This window comes from Anomaloglossus baeobatrachus, chromosome 1 (genome assembly GCF_048569485.1).
Source record: "Anomaloglossus baeobatrachus isolate aAnoBae1 chromosome 1, aAnoBae1.hap1, whole genome shotgun sequence".
Classification (NCBI taxonomy): Eukaryota; Metazoa; Chordata; class Amphibia; order Anura; family Aromobatidae; genus Anomaloglossus; species Anomaloglossus baeobatrachus.
In genome coordinates, this window is record NC_134353.1 from 250,728,991 (window position 1) to 250,756,274 (window position 27,284).

The window sequence follows — 27,284 nt, forward strand, 5'->3', positions numbered from 1 at the left end:
GTAAAAAACCAATTGCAAAATTAAATGTTGCATACAATTTGCAATATAAACTGCATACCTGCTGTTGCTGGTTTGTTCACGGCCGGTTTAGATGCACTCGGCATTGATAGATTACCAACACTGGAATCTGAATCTGAAGGATGCGTTACTCCTTGTGTTTCTAGTTCACTTCGATTTGAGGAGAACACAAGGTCTAATGATGGAAGTTTCAGCATGCACTCAACACGAGAAACTGGTAGGCAACTAAACTTAATCTGGGAGGGCTGAAAAACATAAATTATTATATTAATGATATAACCTCATTTAGTAAAACTTTAACATTATGAACTCCTGGACACCTCACTGATGCCTTGGATAAATGAACCTTTGACAATTTTCCAAACACTGAAACCTCAATCTATACCCTTAATCAGCATAGGGTTATTAATGCAAACACAATTTGCCCAAAGGGCAACAAGAGGTACCTTAACTAAAGATTAATAAAACTTAACTTTTATTCACAATTATAACTGAACAGATCAATAAAATTTCAGCAAAGGGAGCAACCAAACACTAAGGCGGGCTTTGCACACTACGACATCGCAGGTGCGATGTCGGTGGGGTCATGTCGAAAGTGACGCACTTCCTGCGTCGCTCTCGACATCGTAGTGTGTAAATCCTAGATGATACGATTAACGATCGCAAAAGCGTCGTAATCGTATCATCGGTGTAGCGTCGGCGAATTCCATAATTACGCTGACGCGATGGTCCGATGTTGTTCCTCGCTCCTGCGGCAGCACACATCGCTGTGTGTGAAGCCGCAGGAGCGAGGAACATCTCCTACTTGCGTCACCGCGGCTCCCGTCGGCTATGCAGAAGGACAGAGGTGGGCGGGATGTTTACATCCCGCTCATCTCCGCCCCTCCGTTCCTATTGGCCGCCTGCCGTGTGACGTCGCAGTGACCCGCACGACCCGCCCCCTTAGTAAGGAGGCGGTTTGCCGGCCACAGCGACATCGCTCGGCAGGTGAGTGCATGTGAAGCTGCCGTAGCGATAATATTCGCTACGGCAGCTATCACAAAGATATCGCACCTGCGACGGGGGCGGGGAATATCGTGGTCGGCATCGCAGCATCGGCTTGCGATGTCGTAGTGTGCAAAGCCCGTCTAAGTCATGTATTCGACCGCGGACCAGATACTATAAACAAGTGGACAGAAGTCCTACAGCATTAACAGGTTGGTATTGCCCTACTCTGCCTATAAAAAGCTAATAGCCTCCCCAACATGTTTCACCATGTCTAGCTTCATTAGGGGGCTGAGGCTATAAGCGGCCGGATACATGACTTAGTGTTTGGTTGCTGTCGTTGCTGATATTTTAGATTGATCTGTTCGGTTATAATTGTGAATAAAAGTTAAGTTTTATTAATCTTTAGCAAAGGTACCTCTTGTTGTCTTTTGAGCAAATTGTGTTTGACAATTTTCCTGCACCATTCATCACCCAATAAACCATCTGTTGCCCTGTATTGCTGCTTGGCTGATGAAAAAAAAATGTCAGCGTGTTAACTATTAAACCCTCGGCTAATTTCTATATAAAACATATACAGGAGCCTATCCCGTCGTAAAGCTGGAAAAGCAAATACCTACATAATAAAAAAATCATAAAACATACCTGAACTCTAACATAGACAACCACATCAACAGGGAAGGATGAGTAGGCAGATGTTGAAGATGACACCAATGAAGTTGTTGATTCCTCTAGGGGATCCTGGAGGTCAAATTGCCCAATATCTTCATCCTGAGTGCTTACTGCTGTTATTAGAAAAATAATGTGTTTAGCACATTATTTCTTCATACAGATATCACAGGAAAATGATATTGAGGTGACAATCACTACAATGAGTAATCACATCAATATCAATGGGCCGTCTGTGTTGGGTTCCCCATAAGGCACACTCTTTACGGGGCTTTATACGCTACGATATCGTTAATGTTTTATCGTCGGGGTCACGTCGTTCGTGACGCACATCCGGCATCATTAACGATATCGCAGCGTGTGACACTTATGTGCGACCTAAAACGATCGCAAAAGCGGTCAAAATCGTTTGCCGCGGAGAGGTCGTCCTAAAATAAAAAATCGTTTACCTCTCATTAGCGATGTTGTTCCTCGTTCCTGCGGCAGCACACATCGCTGTGTGTGACACCGCAGGAGCGAGGAACATCTCCTTACCTGCCTCCACCGCCAATGCGGAAGGAAGGAGGTGGGCGGAATGTTTACATCCCGCTCATCTCCGCCCCTCCACTTTTATTGGACGCCTACCATGTGACGTCGCTGTGGCACCAAACGACCAGCCCCTTAGAAAGGAGGCGGACCGCCGGCCAGAGCGACATCGCAGGACAGGTAAGCTGTGTGATGGGGGAGCGCGATTTTGTGCGCGACGGGCAGAGATATGCCCGTGTCGCACAAAGGATGGGGGCGGGTACGCACGCTAGCGATATCGGTACCGATATCGCTACCGTGTAAAGCCCCCTTTTCTTTCTACCCACAACTCTGAATACAGAGGCTTGAGGAACTCGACTTTGTTTCCCCTATTTGGGCATTTTAAAGTTACAGACAGTTTTAGTGATTAGAGGCAAATCTTAACAATACCAATATAAGTTAGTTGGGTGCTGTCTATTCTATGAGTGTTTTCTTACTGTATAAAAATATCTTTAATTATCATAAGCTTCCAAAATATATACATTACAGGCAGATTGCAAAGTAAGATCATGATGTCAAAAGTTTACCTGCATAGTTTCTTTCAATGGGTGTAATTGGTATGGTTTCCAAAGCCTTCTCTAGAAAGTCAAGCAGGTTTGGACTGATGACCATTTCTTCTGGCAAAGACTGTAAGGCTACCCAGGCATACAACTTTGCTGTCTTCACTCCACCACTTCCCTTTCCTTTAGCTGCAAAGTAAAAACACATTACTAATGCTAATGCCACTAAAAAAAAAAAAATAAAATGGTTAACTTTAATATTTAGCTTGCTTAATCTGACTCTTATCCTCCCGTTAATAGCGCAGGATAAGAACGAACTGAGAGACATACTGGGAGAGCTTTATTAAAATTGGTGCACCACTATCCTTTCCCCGTACATGAGCTGTGACATTTAGTGACAAGCCTTTTAAGTAAAATCTGGCACAATTCAGTTGCCATAAACCTCATTAAATGTATAAGGTTTAATATGTTCCCAAATCATAAATGTAATACATGATGGCAATGGTAATTAATCCACAGACTATTTGCAGAATGATGGGATGTATTGCACCAGACCTAGTAATCCTAAAAGTCTATATACAATAGCGCTGGTGCTACATGGCATTCAATCATAGGACTCCTGTGCTCCTGCTAGGACATTCTAAACCAATGTTTCCCAAACTGCAGTCCTCACGGCCCCCAACAGATCACGTTTTCAAGAGTTCCATAGTATTGCACAGATGATAGAATTATTATCAAAGCATCAGAAATTGCCACAGGTTCAGTCACCGTTGGAATACTAAGGAAATCCGGGAAAACGTTATCTGTTTGAAGACCTGGAATTTGGGAAAAACTTTGAAAGATTTGTTATTTGATAGAAAGCTGTCCATTCATGCAGCTGATCTTCCCGACTACTCCATATGAATACACACTTAGCTCGGCCAACTTTGCATGTGTTTCCAATAGAGAAAGTAGAGTTAACAATTCCAAGACCCTTTTAGTGGTGGCTTATTTCTCATGAGAAATCAGGATTAAAACATTGAAACCAATGATGCTGGATCATTCCAAGAAAATATCCTCATAATTTCTGGCATTGTGGAAGTTTAGACATTCACATATACTGTAGATGGTCATCTGTACAATAATGAAGTTATCAAAAGTAGTTTTCACTTTCATACAACTATTTTGTAAAGTGAAAACAACTGATCATTCAGTTTTTATGGAAATATCAGCTGCCTGGCTAAAGTGTGTTTTCTGCACAGTCTTCAGGGACATAATACAGATTGTATATTTCGTCATACCAAACAGAGGAATGCAACCTATCTCACCGTGACTATACAATCTGTCCTAATATACCGTGCGGTACACATTTTCATTTTACTGGATACTGTTCTGTCACAGAGTTGACTAATATGGCCTTCCATACTTTATCTTCTTGTATTTTGGCACCATGGAGGATGAAAATATTTTAGCCTATATTGGCTTTTTGGAACCCTATAGACAAGCTAAGAGCGTTTGCTAGGTCTTTAATTGAGTACACAATAAGCAAAGACCACTGGAATGTTCTGAGCAGGATCGCAGGAGAGGTCTACATTGTGGCCCAGATTCATACAGTCTGGTATTTTTCATGCCAGCCTTGATGAGGGGCATGCTGGAGTGTGAGGTGCCCTATTAAGTAAGACGCACAAGCCTTTTAATGAATCTGGCGAGGCACGAAGTGACGTGCACCTCAGTGTGAACCTCCACATAAATCTTAGATTAGTTAGGAGTACGATTTGTGATGTAATGTCATGAATTTGATGAGAGGGCATCACTACAAACCCTTATGCCCCAGCCTTTTTTTTCAGCGCTAGGCAAAATGGCGCGAACACATCAAAAGACGCAAAATATAAGCACAGCCTCGTGGTGCACCAAAATGGTGAGACTTTTCAAAAGTTTGTTTAAAAGAACTGAAGTACTCATTGGTTCATACTTTTTAATGGCTAAATGGGGCTTTACACGCTACGACATCGCTAATGCAAAGTCGTTGGGGTCACGGAATTGGTGACGCACATCCGGTCGCATTAGCGATGCCGTTGCGCTTGACACCTATGAGCGATTTTGCATCGTCGCAAAAACGTGCAAAATCGCTCATCGGTGACATGGGGGTCCATTCTCAAATATCGTTACTGCAGCAGTAACGAAGTTGTTCCTCGTTCCTGCGGCAGCACACTCCTTGTGACACCGCAGGAATGAGGAAGCTCTCCTTACCTGCCTCCCGGCCGCTATGCGGAAGGAAGTAGGTGGGCGGGATGTTAGGTCCCGCTCATCTCCGCCCCTCCGCTTCTATTGGGCGGCGGTTCAGTGACGCAGCTGTGACGCTGAACGAACCACCCCCTTACAAAGGAGGCAGTTCGCCGGTCACAGCGACGTCGCCGGGCAGGTAAATACGTGTGACGGGTCTGGGCGATGTTGTGCGGCGCGGGCAGCGATCTGCCGTGTCGCACAACAGATGGGGGCGGGTACCCACGCTAGCGATATCGGTACCGATATCGCAGCGTGTAAAGCGGCCTTAACTGAAAAGATGGTAATAATAGCAAGCTTTCGAGACTACGCAGGTCTCTTCATCAGGCTCAGTATACCTCTAATGGTTAACACGGTACAAAGATATAGAGTTTTCAAAACATTTTATGCGAGAATTTTTGCTTAAAAGCTTTGATGAATCTGAGTGTATGTCTTTGCCATACAGTGAAGGTACATTTATTTTTACAGGTAAATGCAATACTATTAAGGTGAAGTTTACACTGTTACAATATCTCAAGTTTTCCATCAGAATCCTTAAAAAACATTTCTGACAGGAACCGCGAAAGAGTCCAAAAGGAGCCATTCACTTTGTTGGTTTCATTTTTTGCATGTCCGAAAAAGATGAATACTTCCGGAACAGATGCCAGACAGTGTGCACACTGACTCCGTCATGTCCATTGAAAAGAATGCTCCCTCAGAATCTAGTTTTTAGGATATTCAGACAGAAGCCTCCACATAGTGCTCAGTGGAAAGCACAATATAAGTGTGAAGCTAGCCTAACAGGTTGCAACCGAAACAAAAATCAATGGCATCCAGACCCAACAATATAGATATCCAGTTGCATCCCGCCTTGCTGGCAGGCGTTTTTTTTTGCACTTCACAGTAAAAAAAAAAAATGTATACCAAAATCATGAAGGGAACGTAGGTATAGGCTGAAATTAATCTGAAGAGGGGCGTGGCCTGGACCCCATGTAGAGAGGAAGCAGCGTAGGTGAGCTCCTGCCTGGATCCTGAAATATCCTGCACACCGGCCTTGCTGACAGGCACTACCGACCCTGGAGGGCTGCAACACTACTTATAACACCCGGGGAAGCGAGCACAGCCAGGATATGCCGACCCGCAGCAGCAATAAAAGGGACAGAGACGCGCAGGAGCGCGCCTCTGAAGAATCCAATATGGCGCCGCCGGCATCCACACCATCCCGAGCTGGAGCAGTGGGAGTAGCAAGCAGGTTGGAGCGGTTTGCCAGAGTGGCCCCTGGCACAGAGCCTACCTACAACGAGGCACCCGATGGCAGCGCTGAACGGGCCCTGGAGCAGGGAGAAAACATACCCGACGGTGAGACTGTGAGTACCCTGGGCCCTGCATGTTCAGCAGCACAAGATATGCAGACACAGAGGCCTGCGCTGGCAGAGGGAGGAGGGGGAGATGTGGAGCAAACAACACCTGTTTTCACTGAGGCCATACTGAGAGACATTCTGGCAGCAATTAACTCTTGCAATACCACATTGGCCACTCTAAGCAGCCAGATGGGAACTGTCACCTCAGATATGGCCTGTATTAAACGTGAGCTGCAAGGGATGACTGTCAGAATGGGGGAGCTGGAGGAAAGAGTGAGTACAACAGAGGATAAATTACCACCAATGTCACGAGAGCTGGGAAAGGCCACGCAAAATATCTCCACACTGCTAAACAAGGTGGATGATTTAGAGAACCGCTCCCGCAGAAGTAATTTGAGACTCGTGGGGGTCCCAGAGAGGATGGAGGGCAATGACACACTGAATTTCTTTGAAAAATGCCTTAAAGACACCATGGGAAAAGACATACTATCCTCTTTTTTCACCATTGAAAGAGCGCACAGGGTCCCTGCGCGTGCCCCACAGCCGGGAGCACCCCTACGTCCTATTCTGATTAAACTACTGCACTATAAAGATAGGGACACTATCCTGCGCAGAGCCAGAGATATCAAAGAACTTGCAATTGATGGGAGGAAGATATCAATATTTCCTGATTTCTCCATGGAAGTGCAACGTAAAAGAGCGCAATTTATTGAGATCAAAAAACGATTGCGCAACCTACAAGTGCCATATTCCATGATGTACCCTGCTAAGCTGCGGATTGCTGCGAACGGAGAGACTCATTTTTTTGATACCGCTGGGGCGGCATTGTCTTGGCTGGATATCAATGAGAGATCCCTGAGGAGGAAGAATACCTGAGATTTCCCTTTCTGCCGCCAGGCGTTGTTTTTGTTTGGGACGCTATGCTGGTGAGCTCATTACAGTTAAATTCATCTAGGATCCAGGTTGGGAGACGGCCGGTTCATTGTGGACACACGCTGCACTAGCGAGTTGTGGACCCCCCTCCCTGCATGGACTTGGGGCGTATTTTTAGCCCTGATTCTCTCTATTTGGGAGAAATGTGTAAGATACACTTGATTTTGAGGGCAGGGGCACTGCGCACTGGTGTGCGGAGCCCTATCTCTCTCCTTGTTTTTCTTGTTTATTGTTGTATGATGCAATCTGTTTGGGAAGTGTGGTGTGCCTCAGTCGTGTCGCTCAACCTAATGTTTTTGAGAATCGTTGGAGAACGCCTCTCTCCTCCAGGTATGAAGTATCCGTCCGGATCATATCTTAGTCTACGCTTATGGCGACATCTTTAAATATTGTAGCGTGGAATGTTAGAGGGTTCGGAGATGCGAACAAAAGATGTGCTATATTTACTCACCTACAGAAACTTTTACCGGCTATTTTATGTCTCTCCGAGACCCACATGGTCAGGGATAATGTTCATTGGAAGGGATGGATCGCGCATGAATATCATTCCACTTACTCGACCCATGCACGGGGTGTGAGTGTGTTGGTGCATAAATCCATCCCGTTCTCATGTACCAAATCAGTGATTGACCAGGGGGGCAGATTTGTATGTTTGCTTTGCACGCTGTACGGTATACAATTTATTCTGGTTGCGATATATATCCCTCCACCATATTCAGTCAAACCGGTAAAAAGAGAATTTTGTTTACTTACCGTAAATTCTTTTTCTTATAGTTCCGTATTGGGAGACCCAGACATTGGGTGTATAGCTTCTGCCTCCGGAGGAGACACAAAGTACTACACTAAAAAGTGTAGCTCCTCCCTCTGAGCATATACACCCCCTGGATAACCAGATCTAGCCAGTTTAGTGCAAAAGCTGAAGGAGAATAGCCACCCACAAGTAAAGACAGAGCAAGAACCGGAACAACCGGAGACTCTGTCCACGACAACAGCCGGTGATAACACGCGGAACAAGAAACTGCCAACAGGCAACAGGGAGTGTGCTGGGTCTCCCAATACGGAACTATAAGAAAAAGAATTTACGGTAAGTAAACAAAATTCTCTTTTTCTTTATCGTTTCTATGGGAGACCCAGACATTGGGACGTCTCAAAGCAGTCCATGGGTGGGAATAAACAGAAAAACTGAGAAGTAGGCAGAGCCTAACTTCACAAATGGGCGACAGCCGCCTGAAGGATGCGTCTGCCCAAGCTCGCATCTGCCGAAGCATGAGCATGCACTTGGTAGTGCTTTGAAAAGGTATGCAGGCTAGTCCAAGTGGCAGCCTGACAGACTTGCTGAGCCGTAGCCTGGTGCCTGAAAGCCCAAGAGGCACCGACAGCTCTGGTCGAGTGTGCCTTGATCCCCGACGGGGGAGGCACCTGAGTACACTGGTAGGCATCGGAAATGGCCGACCTAATCCAACGAGCTAAGGTCGGCTTAGAAGCCAAGAGGCCCTTACGCTGACCTATGGTTAGCACAAAAAGAGAGGTGCACCGCCTAAGAACAGCGGTGCGAGACACATAGATCCGGAGCGCCTGCACCAGATCCAGAGTATGCAACGCTTTTTCAAAGCGATGAACAGGAGTCGGACAAAAGGAAGGCAGGGAAATGTCCTGGTTAAGGTGGAAAGGAGAAACCACCTTAGGGAGAAAGTCCGGAGTCGGACGGAGAACCACCTTGTCTTGATGAAAAACCAAAAAAGGTGACTCCGAAGAGAGCGCAGCCAAATCAGAGACTCTCCTGAGGGAAGTTATGGCCACTAGAAAGACCACTTTCTGTGAAAGACGAAACAAAGAAACCTCCCCAAGAGGCTCAAAGGGGGGTTTCTGCAAGGCCGTGAGGACCAAATTGAGGTCCCAGGGATCCAAGGGCCTCCGGTAAGGCGGAATGATGTGAGACGCGACCTGCATGAAGGTGCGGACCTGAGCCAGCTGGGCGATACGCCGCTGGAACAGCACTGACAGAGCCGAGACTTGTCCCTTGAGGGAATTGAGGGATAGTCCTAGCTGCAGACCGAACTGTAGAAAGGACAGAAGGGTCGGCAAGGAAAAAGGCCAAGGAGCATGGCCGGAAGAGCGACACCAGGACAGGAAAATTCTCCAGGTCCTGTGATGGATTTTGGCCGAGGAAGACTTCCGAGCCCGATTCATAGTGGAGATGACTTCAGGAGGAATACCAGAAGCCGTCAAGATCCAGGACTCAAGAGCCACGCCGTCAATCTGAGAGCCGCAGAATTCTGGCGGAAAAACGGACCTTGTGAGAGAAGGTCTGGACGGTCCGGAAGATGCCACGGCACCTCTACGGACAGATGGAGCAGGTCTGGGTACCAAGCTCGCCTGGGCCAGTCCGGAGCAATGAGGATGACCCGACGGCCCTCCATTCTGATCTTGCGCAGAACTCTGGGCAAGAGAACTAGAGGGGGAAACACGTAGGACAGACGAAACTGGGACCAATCTTGAACCAGAGCGTCCGCTGCAAAGGCCTGAGGATCGTGGGAGCGAGCCACGTAAACCGGAACCTTGTTGTTGTGCCGGGATGCCATTAGATCCACTTCCGGAGTACCCCACTTGCGGCAGATTGACTGAAACACTGCCGGATGCAGGGACCACTCGCCACTGTCCATGGTTTGACGGCTGAGATAATCTGCTTCCCAGTTTTCCACGCCTGGGATGTGGACTGCGGATATGGTGGAGTTGGAGTCCTCCGTCCATTGAAGGATGCGTTGAACCTCCAACATTGCCAGGCGGCTGCGTGTCCCGCCCTGGTGATTGATGTAGGCAACCGCTGTCGCGTTGTCTGACTGGACTCGGATGTGCTTGCCCGCCAACAGGTGGTGAAAGGCTAGGAGAGCTAGAAGCACAGCTCTGGTTTCCAGCACATTGATCGAGAGGGCTGACTCGGACGGAGTCCAAGTGCCCTGCGCTCGGTGGTGGAGACATACCGCTCCCCAGCCGGATAGACTGTCATCCGTGGTGAGGATCACCCAGGACGGGGCCAGGAAAGAGCGCCCCTGAGACAGAGAGAGGGGCCGAAGCCACCACTGAAGGGAGCTCCTGGTCTGTGGCGACAGAGCCACTAGCCTGTGCAAGGAGGAAGTCCGCTTATCCCAACAGCGGAGAATGTCCAGCTGCAGAGGACGCAGATGGAACTGGGCAAAGGGAACAGCCTCCATTGACGCCACCATCTGACCCAGCACCTGCATTAGGTGCCTGATGGAATGACGGCGGGGCCTCAGCAGAGAGCGCACCGCCAGATGGAGGGACTGCTGTTTGACTAAGGGCAGCTTCACAAGTGCCGGCAGAGTCTCGAACTGCATCCCTAGGTACGTGAGCCTCTGGGTCGGAGTCAGAGTGGATTTGGGCAGATTGATAAGCCACCCGAATTGGGCTAGAGTGGCGAGAGTGAGCGAGACACTCCGCTGACAGTCTGCGCTGGATGAAGCCTTGACTAGAAGGTCATCCAGGTAAGGAATCACTGCCAACCCCTGGAGGTGCAGAACCGCAACCACTGCTGCCATGACCTTGGTGAATACTCGAGGGGCCGTGGCTAACCCGAAGGGGAGAGCCACGAATTGAAAATTTTCCTCTCCGATTGCAAAACATAGCCAACGCTGGTGTGAAACTGCAATTGGCACATGGAGATAGGCATCTCTGATGTCGATGGATGCCAGGAAATCTCCTTGGGTCATTGAGGCAATGACTGATCGCAGAGACTCCATGCGAAAATGCCGCACCTGAACATGCTTGTTGAGAAGCTTGAGATCCAGGATGGGCCGGAAGGAACCGTCCTTTTTGGGGACTAGGAAGAGATTTGAGTAGAAACCTATGAACCGTTCCCGGGCGGGAACCGGTACAATTACTCCGTTGGCCTGCAAGGATGCCACGGCCTGAGAGAAGGCAGCGGCCTTGGAGCAGGGGGGAGTTGACAGAAAAAATCTGTTTGGCGGGCTGGAAGAGAACTCTATCCTGAAGCCGTGGGAGATGATATCCCGCACCCACTGAACGGAGACGTGTTGAAACCACACGTCGCCAAAGTGGGAGAGCCTGCCACAGACTAAGGACGTTGCTGGCGCGGCCAGATAGTCAAGAGGAGGCTGCCTTAGTGGCAGCAGCTCCTTCCTGGTTTTAGTTTGTGGCATGGAAGTACTCTTCCCGCCAGTAGCTTCCTTAATAATTTCATCCAGTTGTTCACCGAATAGCCTGGATCCAGCAAAAGGGAGCCCAGCAAGGTACTTCTTTGAAGAAGCATCTGCCTTCCACTCTCAAAGCCACAAGATCCTGCGGATAGCGAGGGAATTAGCCAAAGCCACCGCAGTGCGGTGAGAAGCCTCCAGCATGGCAGACATGGCATAGGATGAAAAAGCTGAAGCATGGGAAGTTAAGGCAACCATTTCGGGCATAGATTCCCTGGTGAGGGAATGCATCTCCTCTAGAGAAGCAGAGATGGCTTTGAGAGCCCACACTGCTGCAAAAGATGGGGAGAACGAGGCCCCTGCCGCCTCATATACAGATTTGGCCAGAAGGTCAACCTGGCGGTCAGTGGAATCCTTAAGAGAGGTGCCATCAGCCACTGATACAACGGTCCAGGCTGAGAGTCTAGACACCGGAGGGTCTACCTTTGGTGAATGAGCCCACTCCTTGACCACCTCAGGTGGAAAGGGAAAACGATCATCAGAACCACGCTTTGGGAAGCGTTTGTCAGGACAGGCCCTAGGCTTGGTCACAGTGGCCTGAAAACTGGAGTGGTTAAAGAACACACTCCTTGTCTTCTTAAGCAAGATAAACTGGTGCTTTTCTGCCAGAGAGGGTTGCTCCTCTGATACTGGCGGATTGAGGTCCAGTACAGAATTAATGGACGCAATCAAATCACTAACATCTGAGTCACTTTCGGACAGATCAATGGGGCACATGGAGGTAGCCTCCGAGTCCCCAGTAAAGGCATCCTCCTCGTCCTGCGAGTCAGCTCTTGAATCAGAGCCGCGGGACGAGGAAGGAGAGGGGACCCTGCGCCTGCTTTTAGGAGGACGGGGTCTGGGACCAGATGATGAATCCTCTGTGAGCTCCGCTGAGAGAGCCCTAGCAGCAGAGGCTCCCTGTGAAGGGGGCTGATGCATGTTCAGCAAAGTCCGGGACAGCTGTCCCATGGAGTCGGCAAAAGACTGGGAGATTGACCTAGAGAAGGATTCTACCCAAGCCGGGGGTTCAGCCACAGGAGCCGGAGCAGCCGGAGAGACCACTGGGGGGGCGATTCCAGGCTGAGGCATTGTCAGGGCATAGCAGGCATCACAATGTGGATATGTGCTCGGTTCAGGCAGCACGAGCTTGCATGCAGTGCATACTGAATATAGCTTTGGAGCCTTGCTCCTCGTGTGAGACATGCTGCTGAAGTGGGGGCTCTTGCCAGAGTGACCCCCAGAGAGTATATACGGAGACCCACAACCAGAGATTGTGGCTTACCAGACCGCTGGAGCGGTGTTGTGTACCCTCCAGATCTCAAAGCCCGGACCCCCAAGCGCCTCAGCCTCAGCAGGGATGCTGTAGCCAGTGCTGATTGCAGAGAAAACGCTGATAAAATGGCGCCGGAGCGAGGAGAGGGGGCGGGGCCAACCCTAAGAGCGGGATCTGGAGGGCCAAAGAGACTTACAGGGGAGGAGACATGTACTCAGTGAGGAGTGTCTCTCCCCCGTGCAGAACGGCCGCTGGGCGGAGCCACACTGTCCCTCTGCATGAATGACATGCGGGGGCAGTGAAACCGAAAGTAGGCCTCCGGCGAAGCCGGGGCCTAAATTTGAGCGGTACGGCCGGCGCGCAGGCACCATCGGCGCGGTTCTCAGGCGACAGCCAGAGAACCCGCCGGAAATGTCACAAAAAACACTCAGCACACTCTCCCCACATAATAAAAGTACAGGGACCCCCAGAACATAAACGTCTCAGGTACTTAGCTTGCTGAGACGCAGGGTTCCAAGTCCCTGGGGATGAGTGCTCCGTCCAGCAGGATCCTGAAGGGCTGCGGATGGAGACCGGTCTCCTGCAAAGCATGGAGAACCGTGCTGGCTCCCACTTCAAGCCAGAACCCGAGGGATGGTGAAGGAGCGCGGCATGTAAGGCTCCAGCCTTGGAATCAACCTTAACAACACCGCCGACACAGTGGGGTGAGAAGGGACATGCCGGGGGTCCAGACTTGGACCCGCTTTTCTTCAAAATCTTTCCAAAAATGAAAAATCAGATGAGAATGCATGTGTGGATGTATGCCTCCTGAACACAAAGCAATGAACTGGCTAGATCTGGTTATCCAGGGGGTATATATGCTCAGAGGGAGGAGCTACACTTTTTAGTGTAGTACTTTGTGTGTCCTCCGGAGGCAGAAGCTATACACCCAATGTCTGGGTCTCCCATAGGAACGATAAAGAAAAAGGATATTGTCTATTTTAGATTCCCTTCCATCTGTGCCGACGCTTTTGATAGGGGATTTTAATAATTACTTACATCCCTATCTAGATAAATTACACTCGGGAAACATATATCGGAGAACGCCGCCCCGACTTCATTTGCTAGAATGCTAACAGAGCTGGGTTTTGTAGATCTTTGGCGTGCCCAACACCCCACAACCAAACAATTCTCCTGTTACTCTAGCTCCCACCACACCATGTCACGGATAGACCTGGCTATTGGAAACACACTTATGGCCTCATATACACAAAAGGTGGCCTGCCTACCTACCTAGAAGTGTATCTGATCACTCACCATTACATGTTACGCTTGCATGGGGAAACCCCCTCGCTCTGCCCAGGCCTATCTGGAAACTTAATCCCTTCTGGATCCAGCTTATTGGGGGATCTTTATATGATAACATTCTGGAATACTTTCATCTTAATGAGTGCTCTGCACCGCCACACATAGTTTGGGACTCTATGAAAGCTGTGGTAAGGGGCATATATATTCGAGAAATATGCATACGCAAAAATCAAACCAAATGTTACACCCAGAGTCTGATTCAGAAGGTATCTGATGCGGAGGCTGCGGTTGTGCTCAACCAGACAGTAGAAACTAAAAACACTCTAGAGAAGGCACAGATGTCACTCAAAGAAAATCTCATGTCGGTGGCAGAAAATAAATGCTATTTCCTTAAACAAAATTATTTTATGGCGGGGGAGGGTATGGGGCACCTACTGGCCACAGTCATTAGAGCACAGGAAGGATCTTCTTATATAAATAGGTTAAAGACGGAATCAGGTGACTTTGTAACAGAAAGCGAGGATATAATAAGAGAAATTAAAAGGTATTTTATGCGGCTATACACATCAGACTGTGACCTCACGGAGACTGAGATTGAGCAGTATTTGGATGCTCTCTCTCTTCCTACACGGAGTGATGTAAACAGGGAATTGCTGGACCGGGACATCTCATTGGAAGAACTGGAGGAAGCGCTTGGCCAGACACAAAATGAAAAAGCTGCGGGAACGGATGGCCTGCCTGGAGAGTTTTATAAAACGTATGCACCCTTACTGTTACCCAAACTACTTAAGGTATTTGAAGAATCTGAAAGGCAGAGGGTCCTCCCGCCCTCTATGAGGGAAGCCTTAATAGTCTTAATATTAAAACCCGGAAAAGATCCAGAGATCCCGGATTCGTATCGCCCAATTTCTCTCCTACAAACAGACATTAAATTGCTGGCCAAGGTGCTCGCCAATAGGATGTCCCGAGTCATCTCATCTATAGTGCAGAGTGATCAGACAGGATTCATTCCATGCAGAGCCACATCTATGAATCTCAGGAAATTATATTTGGGAATTCAACATAGTTCTGAGGTACCGGGGGAAAGGGCAATTTTGTCTTTAGACGCCGCTAAGGCGTTCGATAGCCTTGAATGGAAATATATGTGGGCTGTACTTCGGAAAATGGGCTTTGGACATAGATTCATAAATTGGGTAAAACTGCTATATGACTCACCGGTGGCGAAGGTTAGGGTTAATGGCAGGGTCTCCGAGTCTTTTCCTCTTGGAAGAGGTACTAGACAGGGGTGCCCGCTTTCACCCTTGCTATTCGCGACTGCAGTGGAGCCGTTGGCAGTGGCAATACGGAAATCCAGGGAGGTAGAGGGATTTCGGTGTGGAGCAGTGGAACAAAAGATATCATTATACGCAGACGATCTACTCTTATATTTAGACAGGGTACGTTCCTCGATTTTGCCGGCAATGAATATCATTCGGGAATTTGGACAGAGGTCTGGTCTACGAATCAACTGGTCCAAGTCGGCTTTAATGCCGTTGGACCCCGTTCCGGGGGACTTTTCGGACTTACAGATTCCAGTTCCTGTGGTCCGTGAGTTTAAATATCTGGGAGTAATTGTCAGCCCAATCCCGAAGGATTTCCAGGCCCTAAATCTGGAACCCCTGTTACAGCGATTCAGAGTAAAAGTGCATACCTGGTGCCGTTTGCTGCTATCAAATATCGGCAGATCCAATTTAATTAAAATGGTAATGATGCCACAATTACTATACCTTATACATAATTCTCCAGTGTGGATATGTAGGGAATTTTTTGTAAAAATTAATACAATATTCCGGGAACTTATTTGGAAGAAAAAGCAAGCTAGGATTCGACTGGAAGTGCTACAGCGGGGAAAGGAGGAGGGAGGACTGGCGGTACCAAACCCATATATATACTATATAGCCTCCCAGATGCAACATCTGAGGGGTTGGGGCAAAGAAGGAGAGTATGATACCAGTGGTGATATAGTGAGAGAGGGATCAGTATGGAAGTACCCAGGTTGCCGGTTGGATGTGGGACAAAGACAGATAAATGGGGCACGATATCCCACACTGGCTATGATATTCCGGGTGTGGGACAGGGGTAAGTCTCTTTTGGGGATAAGCGGACCTACAGAGCTCTGGCCACTGTGGCAGAACCCCGACTTGCCAGAAATTAAAAAATTAGTAGGGTTCAGAGGATGGGAGGATAAAGGGATCCATTTAGTGTCACAAGTACTACAAAATAATACTCTTAAAAGCTTTGAACAACTGAGAACGGAGTTTCACCTTCCGCATGTCTTCTTTTATCAGTATTTGCAGCTGAGACACGCACTGGAAAGACAGGGGAGGACAAACCCGGTAACAGTGACACATAATCAAACATTACATAGGCTGCTTACATCTGAGTCCTCTAAGGGTCTTATTTCGGAATTATATAAAAAATTACTACCTGCCCATCTGGAAACACATCCATTGATTGTTAAAAGCAAATGGGAACGAGACGTCGGTCCCCTGACGGAAGGCCAGTGGTCTGATATATTGGAACAAGTTCCTAAACTGGCGGTATCGGAGTGCCAAAAGCTGTCTCAAATATATCTCATCCACAGGGTATATAAAACTCCCAGTCTACTATTTAAGATGGGACTCAGACCAAACACACAGTGTGTTAGGTGTGGACAGGATGATGCCCATTTGATGCATGTTATGTGGGAGTGTGGACACATTGGTGATTTCTGGAACCAAACCCTGGGACTTATAGATCAAATATATCATATCACAACACAACCGTCACCCCGCCTGTGCCTGTTGAGTCTGTGGGAAGGAGAAGTGGATCCGGATTCTCCAACAGCCCTGGGAATAGCACGTATCTTGTACCAAGCAAGAAAGCTACTTGCATATCACTGGTTAGACCCTCTACCACCAACATTACCAGAGCTCAAAAACAAATTAAATAACGTCATAAGATTGGAAAGGGGAGTTTATTTAAAAAGAAAAACATTGAAAAAGTTTTACAGCATTTGGCGGCCATGGATGGAGTTGCCGGGCCTACCCTCTACTGCACTGGTTCGGGATGCAATGCTGGACCGGTTACTGTTGTGCCTGCAGTGATGGCATGTGTGAGGAAGGGAATTAAAACTAGTTTTTTCTGTGACGAAGTGGACTTTGAATGAAGAGGTGAGAGAGGACTGGAATGGTTTCATGGATGACTGCACGGAGAGGGAGGGGCGGGAGAGTATAGCAATATGATGTGGAGTGACACGGCTGATGGAGGAGGTGTTCCTGTTAGTCTGAGTCATTATTACATAATTTAAGTTTTGTTTATTTGTAGAGCCACGAGGTTTGTAGGCTCAAGCTATATAATATAATTATGACTTGAGAACTCTATTATATTTACATATATGCAGAGAAAGAACCTGATTTATAAATCACATGTGTTTATCTGTTTATTGTTATCAGTTATATGAAAAGTGAAATACTCTCTGTATTGATCCCTAATGATTTAATAAAAAAAGATCTGATTTAAAAAAAAAAAAAAATTAATCTGAAGAATTCAATCTACCGGTAGCAGAAGGATCTCCCACTTTATGCTATAAAAATTTAGCTTTTGCCATTACAATAAATATTGCACACATTCTTTAGCAACAAATGGGAAATGGTCATGCTATGTAAAACTTACAGAGAATGTTATAACACTAAATGAACAATAATGGAGGTATTTAAATCATTAATGGTAAAAGAACGTGCAATGAAATTTGTTCCAGACACAATAGACCAAGTACCTGAGGGGATGGGTGGGGGAGGGGGTGGTAATAAGGTGTTAGTCTTGCTGTGGACAGTACTAGGTAAAGGAGATGTTGCAGTATCTTTCATACCATACAGCTTTGATTCTTTAGAAAGGGTTCTTGGCAAAGATGATCCTCTTGAAGCATTTGGCGATTCGGTCTTTAGTGTTTTTGAGTTGTAGTGCAGCTAAACAGAAACAGGTTATTTCATTTCACATAGAAAAAGACAATTCTAATTTTCTGCAGCCAACAGAGATTAGCATTCAATCCCAGAACATTGAGCACTGGAAGCACTAAGCTAGCGTTTTTTATTTTATTTCAGCGCTGGAGTGGTGCTTTAAATTTAAGTCCCCTGACCCCTGTCTTATACTCACCTGCTGCGGTCTTCTCTTATCGCCGCTGCTCTGGTTGGTCTGCGGCAATTTGTGACCTGCTGGAGGTCACAACTCAATGTTAGTCTATGACAGCCCTGTTCTGGCTCTCATAGACTTGCATTGCGTGCTTGTGATGTAACCCCTGTCAGAAGGTACAAGCTCAAGATGGCGCTGGAGTGTAGCTGAAACGAAGATGAAAATGCTGAAGGTTGAGTGTAAGACCAGAGGCAGGGGACTTAAATCTAAGGCATCAATGCGGTGTTAAAAAAAAAAATAAATAAAAAATGCTGGAGTGGTGCTTTAATGCCGAAAAACTTAAAAAGGTTTTCCAGCATTTGGTTGTTAAAAAAATAACAAATGAAGCCATACTTACCTGCTGTCACCCTGTGCATCCAATGCAGGAACGCTTTGGTGGATTAGAAACGCTGACTGTGCCAACCGGATGTTACAGGACTGCTGAAGTCTGTGAGTGTCTGCAGTGGTCAGGTGACTTAAGCAGCATGTCATGAGAGAAACATCTAATGCGCTGTTCCAGTCACCTGACCACTGCAGCCAATAACAGGATTCAGTGACATTGAGCCAATGCAGTTGCGTCCACACTTGACGTGACCTGAGCTAAATCTATGGAGCTGACCACAGGTGACTTAGCATCTCAACATTTTACAACAACCCTTGCCTAAAACAATATTTTGCTGGACAACCCCTTTAAAGGGAAACGGACACACCCAGAAATGCTATTCACTTGCAGGTATAGGGTTAATCTACAAATAAACAGTGTTTAAATCCTGTGTAGCTAACTTACTGGAGAAGCAGCTACAGGGAGAAAATTAAGTTATTTCCTCCCTGCAGCCTTAAAACAAATAAATGGACTTTTCATGTCGGTAATACTGCAAAAAAATTCTTTAGGATAACACTGGTTTAAGAGAGAAATGGGTACTAATCCTGTTGTGGGCCCTCAACTTGTAACAAAGGAACAATAAAAGGAGAAATGGCACATCCACATTCCTTAAAAAAAAAAATCTTCTCTGTTAAAGATCCATAATAAAAAGTGCAGCACTACTTCTCTACATGATGAACTCCTACCCATAATTATACAATTAAAAATGCAATGGCACCAGACGTGGGTCAGTGAGTTCATCATTTGGAGGATTAGTGCTGTGCATTTTATTATGGACATTTAATAAATGAAAAAAATAAAAAAGTTTGTGCTTTTCCAGTCATAGGAGTGCAGAGCGGATACAGTCACCACTCACTGTAGAGTGAGCGTGCTGTTATCGTTAGCCAGCAAGTGATTGACGACAGCCTCCTCTGTGTATATACACCATTGTAAATACAAGAATATTAGCAAGTATTGTATATTTCTAGTTCTTAAAACTGTCCAATGTCTGTTTATGTGTCCACTCTATTGTCAAATATTAGAGTATCTCACAACAGAGGAGATGAAAATTACAAAGCAACGTCATGTAGGTTGATCGCATTGAACTTACCTTCACGTCAACTCCTGGAATATAAAAGACAGTGGTTTCCGAGTCACTTGTTTTAGTTTGTAGAGATGATGGCACCTTCTTCCCAGCCAGTAAGTGAGTTGTGGATGCATAATTATTTTGAAACTTTTTCTTTTTAGACGGAGAGTCTTGATCAAGACTTCGAGAGCTTCTGTCACAGCTGCTGCGCAAACAAACAGGATTCGCTCCATAAATTGTATTTGTATCATGTACAGTAGACATATTAGCCAGTAAACGTTTTTTTATGTACTCCAAATGGCAGTTTACAAATTGCTTATTATATATATATATATATATATATATATATATATATATATATATATATATATATATATAAAAAGCCGCACTTTCAAGGTATAAAAAATAGCACAAATTGCATAATTCATACAATATTAATAAGAGCAATGTATTCCTATAATAGATGAAAAATTAGTTATTAAAAATGTAAAATCAGAATTCTATATTGTGTTCACAGAGCATAAAAAGAACTGTGCATGCTTTTGAAAAGATTCACTGGGCTTTAAAACAAGCCCTTAGATATCGATGTGGCTTTTCAACATGTACTTGTTGATTAAAGGGGTTCGTCCAGACTTGACACAACAGTCTGCTGTCACTTTATGAGCGCACACTGTCAGGATTCCACGGTATTGTCAGTGCAAGCAAGTGCTCACGTGATTGCAAGTATGCGATTTGCCGGATGTGTCAATAGGCTGAAGACCGCAGGTATACAAATGGCACACATGTGGTCATGAGACCATTTGTTCATTCTAGTAATACCGGGGATTCCTGACAGTGTGCGCACAGATTGTTTGCAGTCACAGTGTGATTACAGACCTTTATGTAAAGTCTGGACAACCCCTTTGAGGCTGGGATTACATAGCAGCTTCAACCACAACACAGGTTATGGCAGCCAAAGATCTCTGTATATTGCTGCTGCATCGCAACAAAACAAAGGTAAATAAGGACGCACTGTGAGCCGCAAGATAATATAAACACCACAAGCAAGTTAAAAAATCCACACACACTTTTTGACTTGCTTGTTGTGATACACTGTATGTTGCAATGTGACCCCATTCATTTGCATTTCACTACGATATAGGAGAGGGCTACAGCATTTATTTGCTCTGCGACCTATGTTGTCGTCAACGTGTAACCCAGCCTTAATCATGGCGTTTAGCAGACTACTGATTATCAATTAGATTACCGTCTCAAACTTATGTCATCATGATCTGGCTGTAATGTTGTGGGGTGCAGCACACATTTTCCGCAGTCTATTTCCACTCTTATGTCTAGCTCAAAGTCTATGTTCCTTTCAGTTGCAGTGCTGGACACATTTCGGCTGGATGGAGTAGATGGCCAACGCTCTGTAAACAGTTGATGAACTGCCGCAAATCCTGAAGACTTCTTCCGGTTGTTTGGTCTGAGTGTTACAGAAACAGCATTACATGGGTAATTTCACCAACTTCTGAAGACTTGCTGAAGAAACATATGTTAAGGTGGATCTGTCAGCTTAGCATGCTGGCCTGTGTAAGGCTAGCAAAGTATGGGGCAGATCTGAGCTGTTAGCAGCCAATATGACACACAGAAAATGTTCCATTTGGTTAATAGAAGCACTGGAAGCAAACACATAAGGGCCAATTCATTAAGACATTCATATGCCATTCTCAATGAAGGGCTTGCTAGAGTACGATGTGCCAGTCATTAAGAAGCACATGCCGCTTAACGAATTTGGTATATTTCATCAGTGACATGTACCTCCATTTTATCTCGCCAGGAATGCTACACCAGTCAGGGAATGGAGTAATAGTTCTGGAATAAGAAAATGCCAGGACTTTTGCAGCATTTGACAGTCGGGTATAGCAGTGTTCTCTCCCACCTAGGCTAGTTTCATTTTGGTGGAGCTGCTTTAAATTGATGTAAAAATGGCAAAAGCAGTAACATTTTTGCACAACTCTGAGTTGCACAAAAAAATTGCAACTTTTCAAAATATTTTACGCCAGTTTTCTGGCATAAAAACTTTACTGAAGTCTGGATTATTCATGAATGTACAGCAGGGATGGTGAAATTGCTGTGTATGTATTCTTACCCCCCCCCCCTGCCCCACAGGGTAGTAACTGAAAAGTTTCTATGTATGCACCTATCCACCTATACCTGCCCCTCAGATAGTGATTGACAGACTGCTATGTATGTGTAGCGCCCCTGAGCCATGCACTTTCCCTACTTCTCCCTGCCCCTCAGAGTAGTGATTTACAAACTGCTGTAAATGCACTCCCCCACCTCTCCCTGCGTCTCAGGGTAGTGAGTGAAATGCTTCTGTGTATGCAGCCCCCACTTCTACCTGGCCCTCAGAGTAGTGGTTGACAAATTGCCATGTATGCACTGTCACCACCTATCCCTGCTCTTTAGAGTAATGATCGCAGACTGCTGTGTATGCACTCCCACCACCTATCCCTGCCTCTCAGGGTAGTGACTGAAATGCATGTGACCCGCCCCAGGGCCGTGGGGTACTCGGTTTTGGGTGTTGGTTAATGGGATTATGTCACGGGGGCCTGTGCCCGGTTCCGTGGCCCTGGTGGTCGCTGAAAGTCAATAAATAATAAAAATAAAAAAAAAATAAAGAAAAAATAAATAAATAAATAAAAGTATTTCGTGATGCCACCTACGGTTCCAGTATGGTTACTGGGGCTGCAGATCAGACCTCTGGGGTGATGGTTAGGCAGCCAGTTGTTTACGCTTCCCGTAGGTGAAGCGGGGTCCCCAGGGCAGTTTTAGTAGTACACAGATATGGCGGTTTTTCTTCACAGCCTTTTCAACTGTCACTTTAGTGCAGCAGCCTATGGCTCCTCAGATGAAGAAATAAAGTGCATCACACCAATTCATTAACTCTGACCAGATTTTACTTGCAGGTGTTAAAAAGGGGTTCAGTTTCTGATGTTACAGCTTTTGGTGATCTGGGAACAGTTCAGGATCTCTGCACCAGGTCAGTTGTGTGGCCTCCCTGCTGCGCTGTTTCTCCTTGGTACTAGGCTGCCTGTAGCTATACCTTGTCCCTCTCTCACTGTCTTCACCTATATGGCAGGCGGCGGGAGCTTCTCTAAGGGGCACTGCTGTACTCACTGCGATCCCTAAGCTCTGTGTAGCGGCTTTGCCTTCAGGTGCTGCTGCGACCGGGAGATCTGCAGTCTCCCTGGCCCCCGGTCTTTATTGCTGGGCAGATTAGATCCCTCACAATCTCGGACGCCGGTGTCCGATAATCAGCGCTGTTCCTTGGGGATGAACCGGTCTGGCTCCACCTCCCCGGTCACTCCTCTTTTGCCTCACTCTTGATCCCTCAGGCGGTCACACAGTTACTTGTGCGGGCTAAGCACTGCCCTCTCCATTTTGATGTCTCCCCTCACTCTCTGCTCGCACAGTCTCCTTTTCTCCAACTGTCAACTGTCTCTCTGACTCCACCTACAAACCTGGCTTTAAAGGGGACCTCACCTGAACTCGACTTGTAGAGCTCCCCCTCCAGGCTTGGAGTGGAAATGTTGTATGTGGGATTACCTAATGTGGAGATCCTTCCCTGCCCAGGTACAGGTATATTTGTGGCAACTGAACCCTGGGGTGCCACACATGCACCCTCCACTTCTACCTGTCCCTCAGAGTAGTGATTGACAGACTGCTGTGTATGCACGCCCACCAGCTCTCCCTAATGCTTAGGGCAGTGGTTGCAGACTGCTGTGTACTCAACCCCCTCACCTCTACCGGCTGTAATACCTACCGTATCAAACTCCCACCACCTCTTTCTGATCCTAATGGAATGCTGAAGAACATTTTTTGTGTCATTTTGGCTACTAAAAGCATAGCTGTAACATACTGCTTTCACATGCTGACAGATCCACTTGTATACTTGGAAAAAAAAGCACACTCGCATTAATAAACTCAGGAAAGATAAACTCAGCTGATCTTAATTTTGTGCACAAAATACTTCTTTCTAGTTTGATCATGAATCAAGTCTACGTACTGAGGTTTCCTGAAGACATACATCTTTTCTCTTTCATGATCTTCCTCTTTTTCAGACTCTTCTGATGAAGAAGAAGTAGTGTCTTCTCTCTTTTCTTCAGTCTGGAAAGGAATGCCTGGTGAAAACACGTGTGGGGTGTTGGGGGAACTGAACACGGAATGTGAACCATCACTAATGGATGAGTAATGAGATGGACCATCAATGGAAACTGACAACAGATCAGTCTCTACCTCCTCTGGAAACTGTGTCAAAGGGAAAACATAACAACACACAGTTATAACATGTTTTACTTATTTTTGATATCCCTGGCATTATGTAAGAAACGTTTTGCTAGTGGTGAAATAAAGGAATTACATAAAAAAGCAGCAGCAGATAAAGTCCCAATAGTTTGCCGCAATGAAAAACACTGATTAGTGATTAATGAATACATGGGAACATGATGAATAATGAGGGATTTCCAAATAGCGCATAGGAATGAAAACCAGCCACCAAGAGCAAGTAGACAAGGAGCCATACAAGATGGTACACGGATTCATTAAGATTACCTGAAAATCAAATACGATCTATTAGTGAGAAGAAATTATTCATGCAGACTCGAGCAGAACACTGCACAGCAACCTCATTAATAACCGGTTCAGGGGTCATGACTCATGACAGATTCATGGGGATCCGTAACTGCTGAATGACCCAATTATGGATCACACAGCATTATAGATGTGTGGAAAACAATAATGGAGCTCGTAAAACATATAATATACACCTCATTCTTGTCTGCGAGCTCTCAGAGAGGAGACATGTGCTTCCGTCTAACGAGCTGCGCCCTTCAAGGTGGGTCTTTTGAGAGATCAGTAGGGTTTCAGGAGCTGGGCTACAAATGATTGGCAACATGTGTAATGGGATAAAACTGATGATACATTTCTGCTAAAATAAGAAAAACCCACCATGGTCACCGAAATAACTTCAAACTTACAAAAGTAAATTTTCAATTTAAATTTACTTTTGTATCAACTAATGAAAATCAAACATTGCTTTTGTATTGTGGTTCAACAGTAAAAAAAAAAAAAAAACAAAACAAAAGAAAAAAAATAATAATTAAAAGTGTCCTGGACAAAATAATGTTACCCTTAACTTAATTTATTGCACAATATTTTAAGGCAATTTCTGCAAATAAATGATTTCTGTAACTCTCAATTTAACATCTACACCTGTCCACAAGTATTTTGTCCTGCTCTTCATGAGCAAACTGCTACAGTTGTCTCAGGTGTGAAGGGTGCGTTCTCCAGAATGTTCTTTTCATCTCTCTCCACAGATGCTTAATAAGATTTAGGTCACGGCTCAAAGGAGGACACTTCAGAATACTCTATTGCTTTGCTCTTGGCAGTTCTTGGAGGTTTTAATCTGTGAGTTTTGGTCATTATCCTGTTGGAGGACCCATAGCCTGCGACCCAGACCAATCTTTCTGACACTGGGCAGTATATTTGGCTCAAAAACGAGTTGCTAGTCTTGTGATTTCATTGTACCCTGCACATGTTCAAGACACCCTGTGTCAGATGCAGCAAAGCAGCCCCCAAAACAAGCCTCCTTCATATTTCACAGAAGGTACAATGTTCTTTTACTTGTATGCTTCATTTTTGCATCTGTGAACATAGAACTGATGTGACACACCAAAAAGCTCCAGCTTTGTCTCATCTGTCCAAAAGACATTCTCCCAGAAGCTGGCTTTCAATTCCAATTTAGGACACACTTTAATTTAACACATCTCTATGCTCAACTTATTCTCAATTTTTTCTAGGGGTACACCATCAGTCTTGTTCGTTTTCATTAGTCAATATTTAGTAAAGCACTTTTGTCAGTTTAAAGTAATCTCCATTACCATTGTGGGCTTTTCTGACTTTAACAGAAGGATAGCAACAATTTCGCCAGTGCATGCGCGCGCGCGCGTGTGTGTGTGTGTGTGTGTGTGTGTGTGTGTGTGTGTGTGTGTGTGTGTGTGTGTGCGTGCGTGCGTGCGTGCGTGCGTGCGTGCGTGCGCATATATATACCTAAACAATTAAATTGCAAAACCAAGAAGGAAAAGTTGTGGAGCTATGGAAATCATAGGATCGACAGATGTGTTCATGGTGTGCAAATGATGTTAATTTATTCAGCATCAAGTATGAGGATCACAAACAGAAATATGCTTACACATCTTGGCATGCTATTAATGAGGTTATTAATCGTTGTCTGAGAAATGTTCTTCCATGCTTGGGCACACAAATCATCAAGATCTGATGCTGGCAGCAGCTCCTTTTGCAAACATTCCAGATTTGTTCTAATGCGGGCGTCACACGGTACGATATATCTGGCGATATATCGTCGGGGTCACGTCGTTAGTGACGCACATCCGGCATCGACAGAGATATCGTACCGTGTGACACCTATGAACAAGCAGAAAGACTCACCTTCTCGTTCATCGTTGACACATCGTTCATTTTCATAATCTCGTTTCTCCTTCTGTGTTCCGGTTGTTTGTCGCTCCCGTGGCAGCAGACATCGCTCCGTGTGACACCCCGGGAGCAACAAACACAGCTTACCTGCGTCCCGCCGGCAATGCGGAAGAAGGAGGTGGCCGGGATGTTTACATCCCGCTCATCTCCACCCCTCCGCTTCTATTGGCCGGCTGCCGTGTGACGCCGAACATCCCTCCCCCTTCAGGAAGAGGATGTTTGCCGCCCACAGCGACGTCGCCCGGGTGGTAAGTACATGTGACGGGGGGTTAACAACTTTGTGCGCCATGGGCAACTAATTGTCCGTGATGCACAAATGACGGGGGCGAGTGCGATCGCACGATTTATTGTCCCGTGTGACGCCCGCATTAGGGAGAAAAGTCTAGAGGCTATGCAGGCTGCTTGAAGTAGCACAAGCAACATACGGCATGGCATTACTCTATAATGTGTCTCCTGGGACATGTTGGAGAAAAGGCAGTACCAAAAGGTTTCATTACCAATTTAAAGCATCGCCATGCTATTAGTGTACCTGACAAAGTCCAGTAGGGTCTGGCTACTGTTCATTATGCCACTCTAAATCCCAATCCTGGGAGAAAGACCAGTGTGACTTTCCCTTGTGAATACCTCTTTATGGTATTGCCCACATGGTCTCCAGATGAACACCAAAGGCTGGATTGGAGGTATATCCTTTTCTCGACTGACTCCTGCAGGAGACTTAGATGCAATGATAGCGGAATGTTGGTCTGGAAATCACATGGGCCAGTAGAAGATCTTGATCATTCATGTGCCCAAGTGTATTTACTATGGTAGAATACAACTCAGACAACTATTAATAACCTTACTGTTAGCATGCCAAGGTGCATAAGTGTGTATGTTTCTACACATGACCCACTGATTTGATTAAATCGAGATGTTTTGAAATTTTTGTTTCCATCTTTTCATAATTTACACATCATTAACATTTATTATTGATCCTGTGCTTATCATAATGCCATGACTTTTCGAACTTGGTGATCTAATCTTAATTTTGAAAAGTGTATACGTGCTATACTCCAGCTGCTCCTGATAAA

The 27,284-nt window shown here is 45.9% G+C and overlaps 1 protein-coding gene across 12 annotated transcripts in view; it reads right to left on the bottom strand.

Annotated features, from left to right (window-relative positions):
* BLTP1 (bridge-like lipid transfer protein family member 1) overlaps positions 1–27,284 on the bottom strand; it is a 392,853-nt gene that overhangs the window by 46,829 nt on the left and 318,740 nt on the right. For 7 of the 12 annotated variants that reach the window (XM_075348975.1, XM_075349025.1, XM_075348994.1 and 4 more), the window contains 7 exons: positions 23,729–23,970; positions 20,927–21,142; positions 19,705–19,885; positions 17,841–18,030; positions 2,763–2,924; positions 1,648–1,787; positions 59–263 (listed from right to left, as the gene is read on the bottom strand). In XM_075348975.1, coding sequence (XP_075205090.1) covers positions 59–263; positions 1,648–1,787; positions 2,763–2,924; positions 17,841–18,030; positions 19,705–19,885; positions 20,927–21,142; positions 23,729–23,970 — 1,336 coding nt within the window. The remainder of the gene's footprint in view (positions 1–58; positions 264–1,647; positions 1,788–2,762; positions 2,925–17,840; positions 18,031–19,704; positions 19,886–20,926; positions 21,143–23,728; positions 23,971–27,284) is intronic. The other 5 variants (XM_075349061.1, XM_075349043.1, XM_075349017.1 and 2 more) reach the window with 3 other exon arrangements.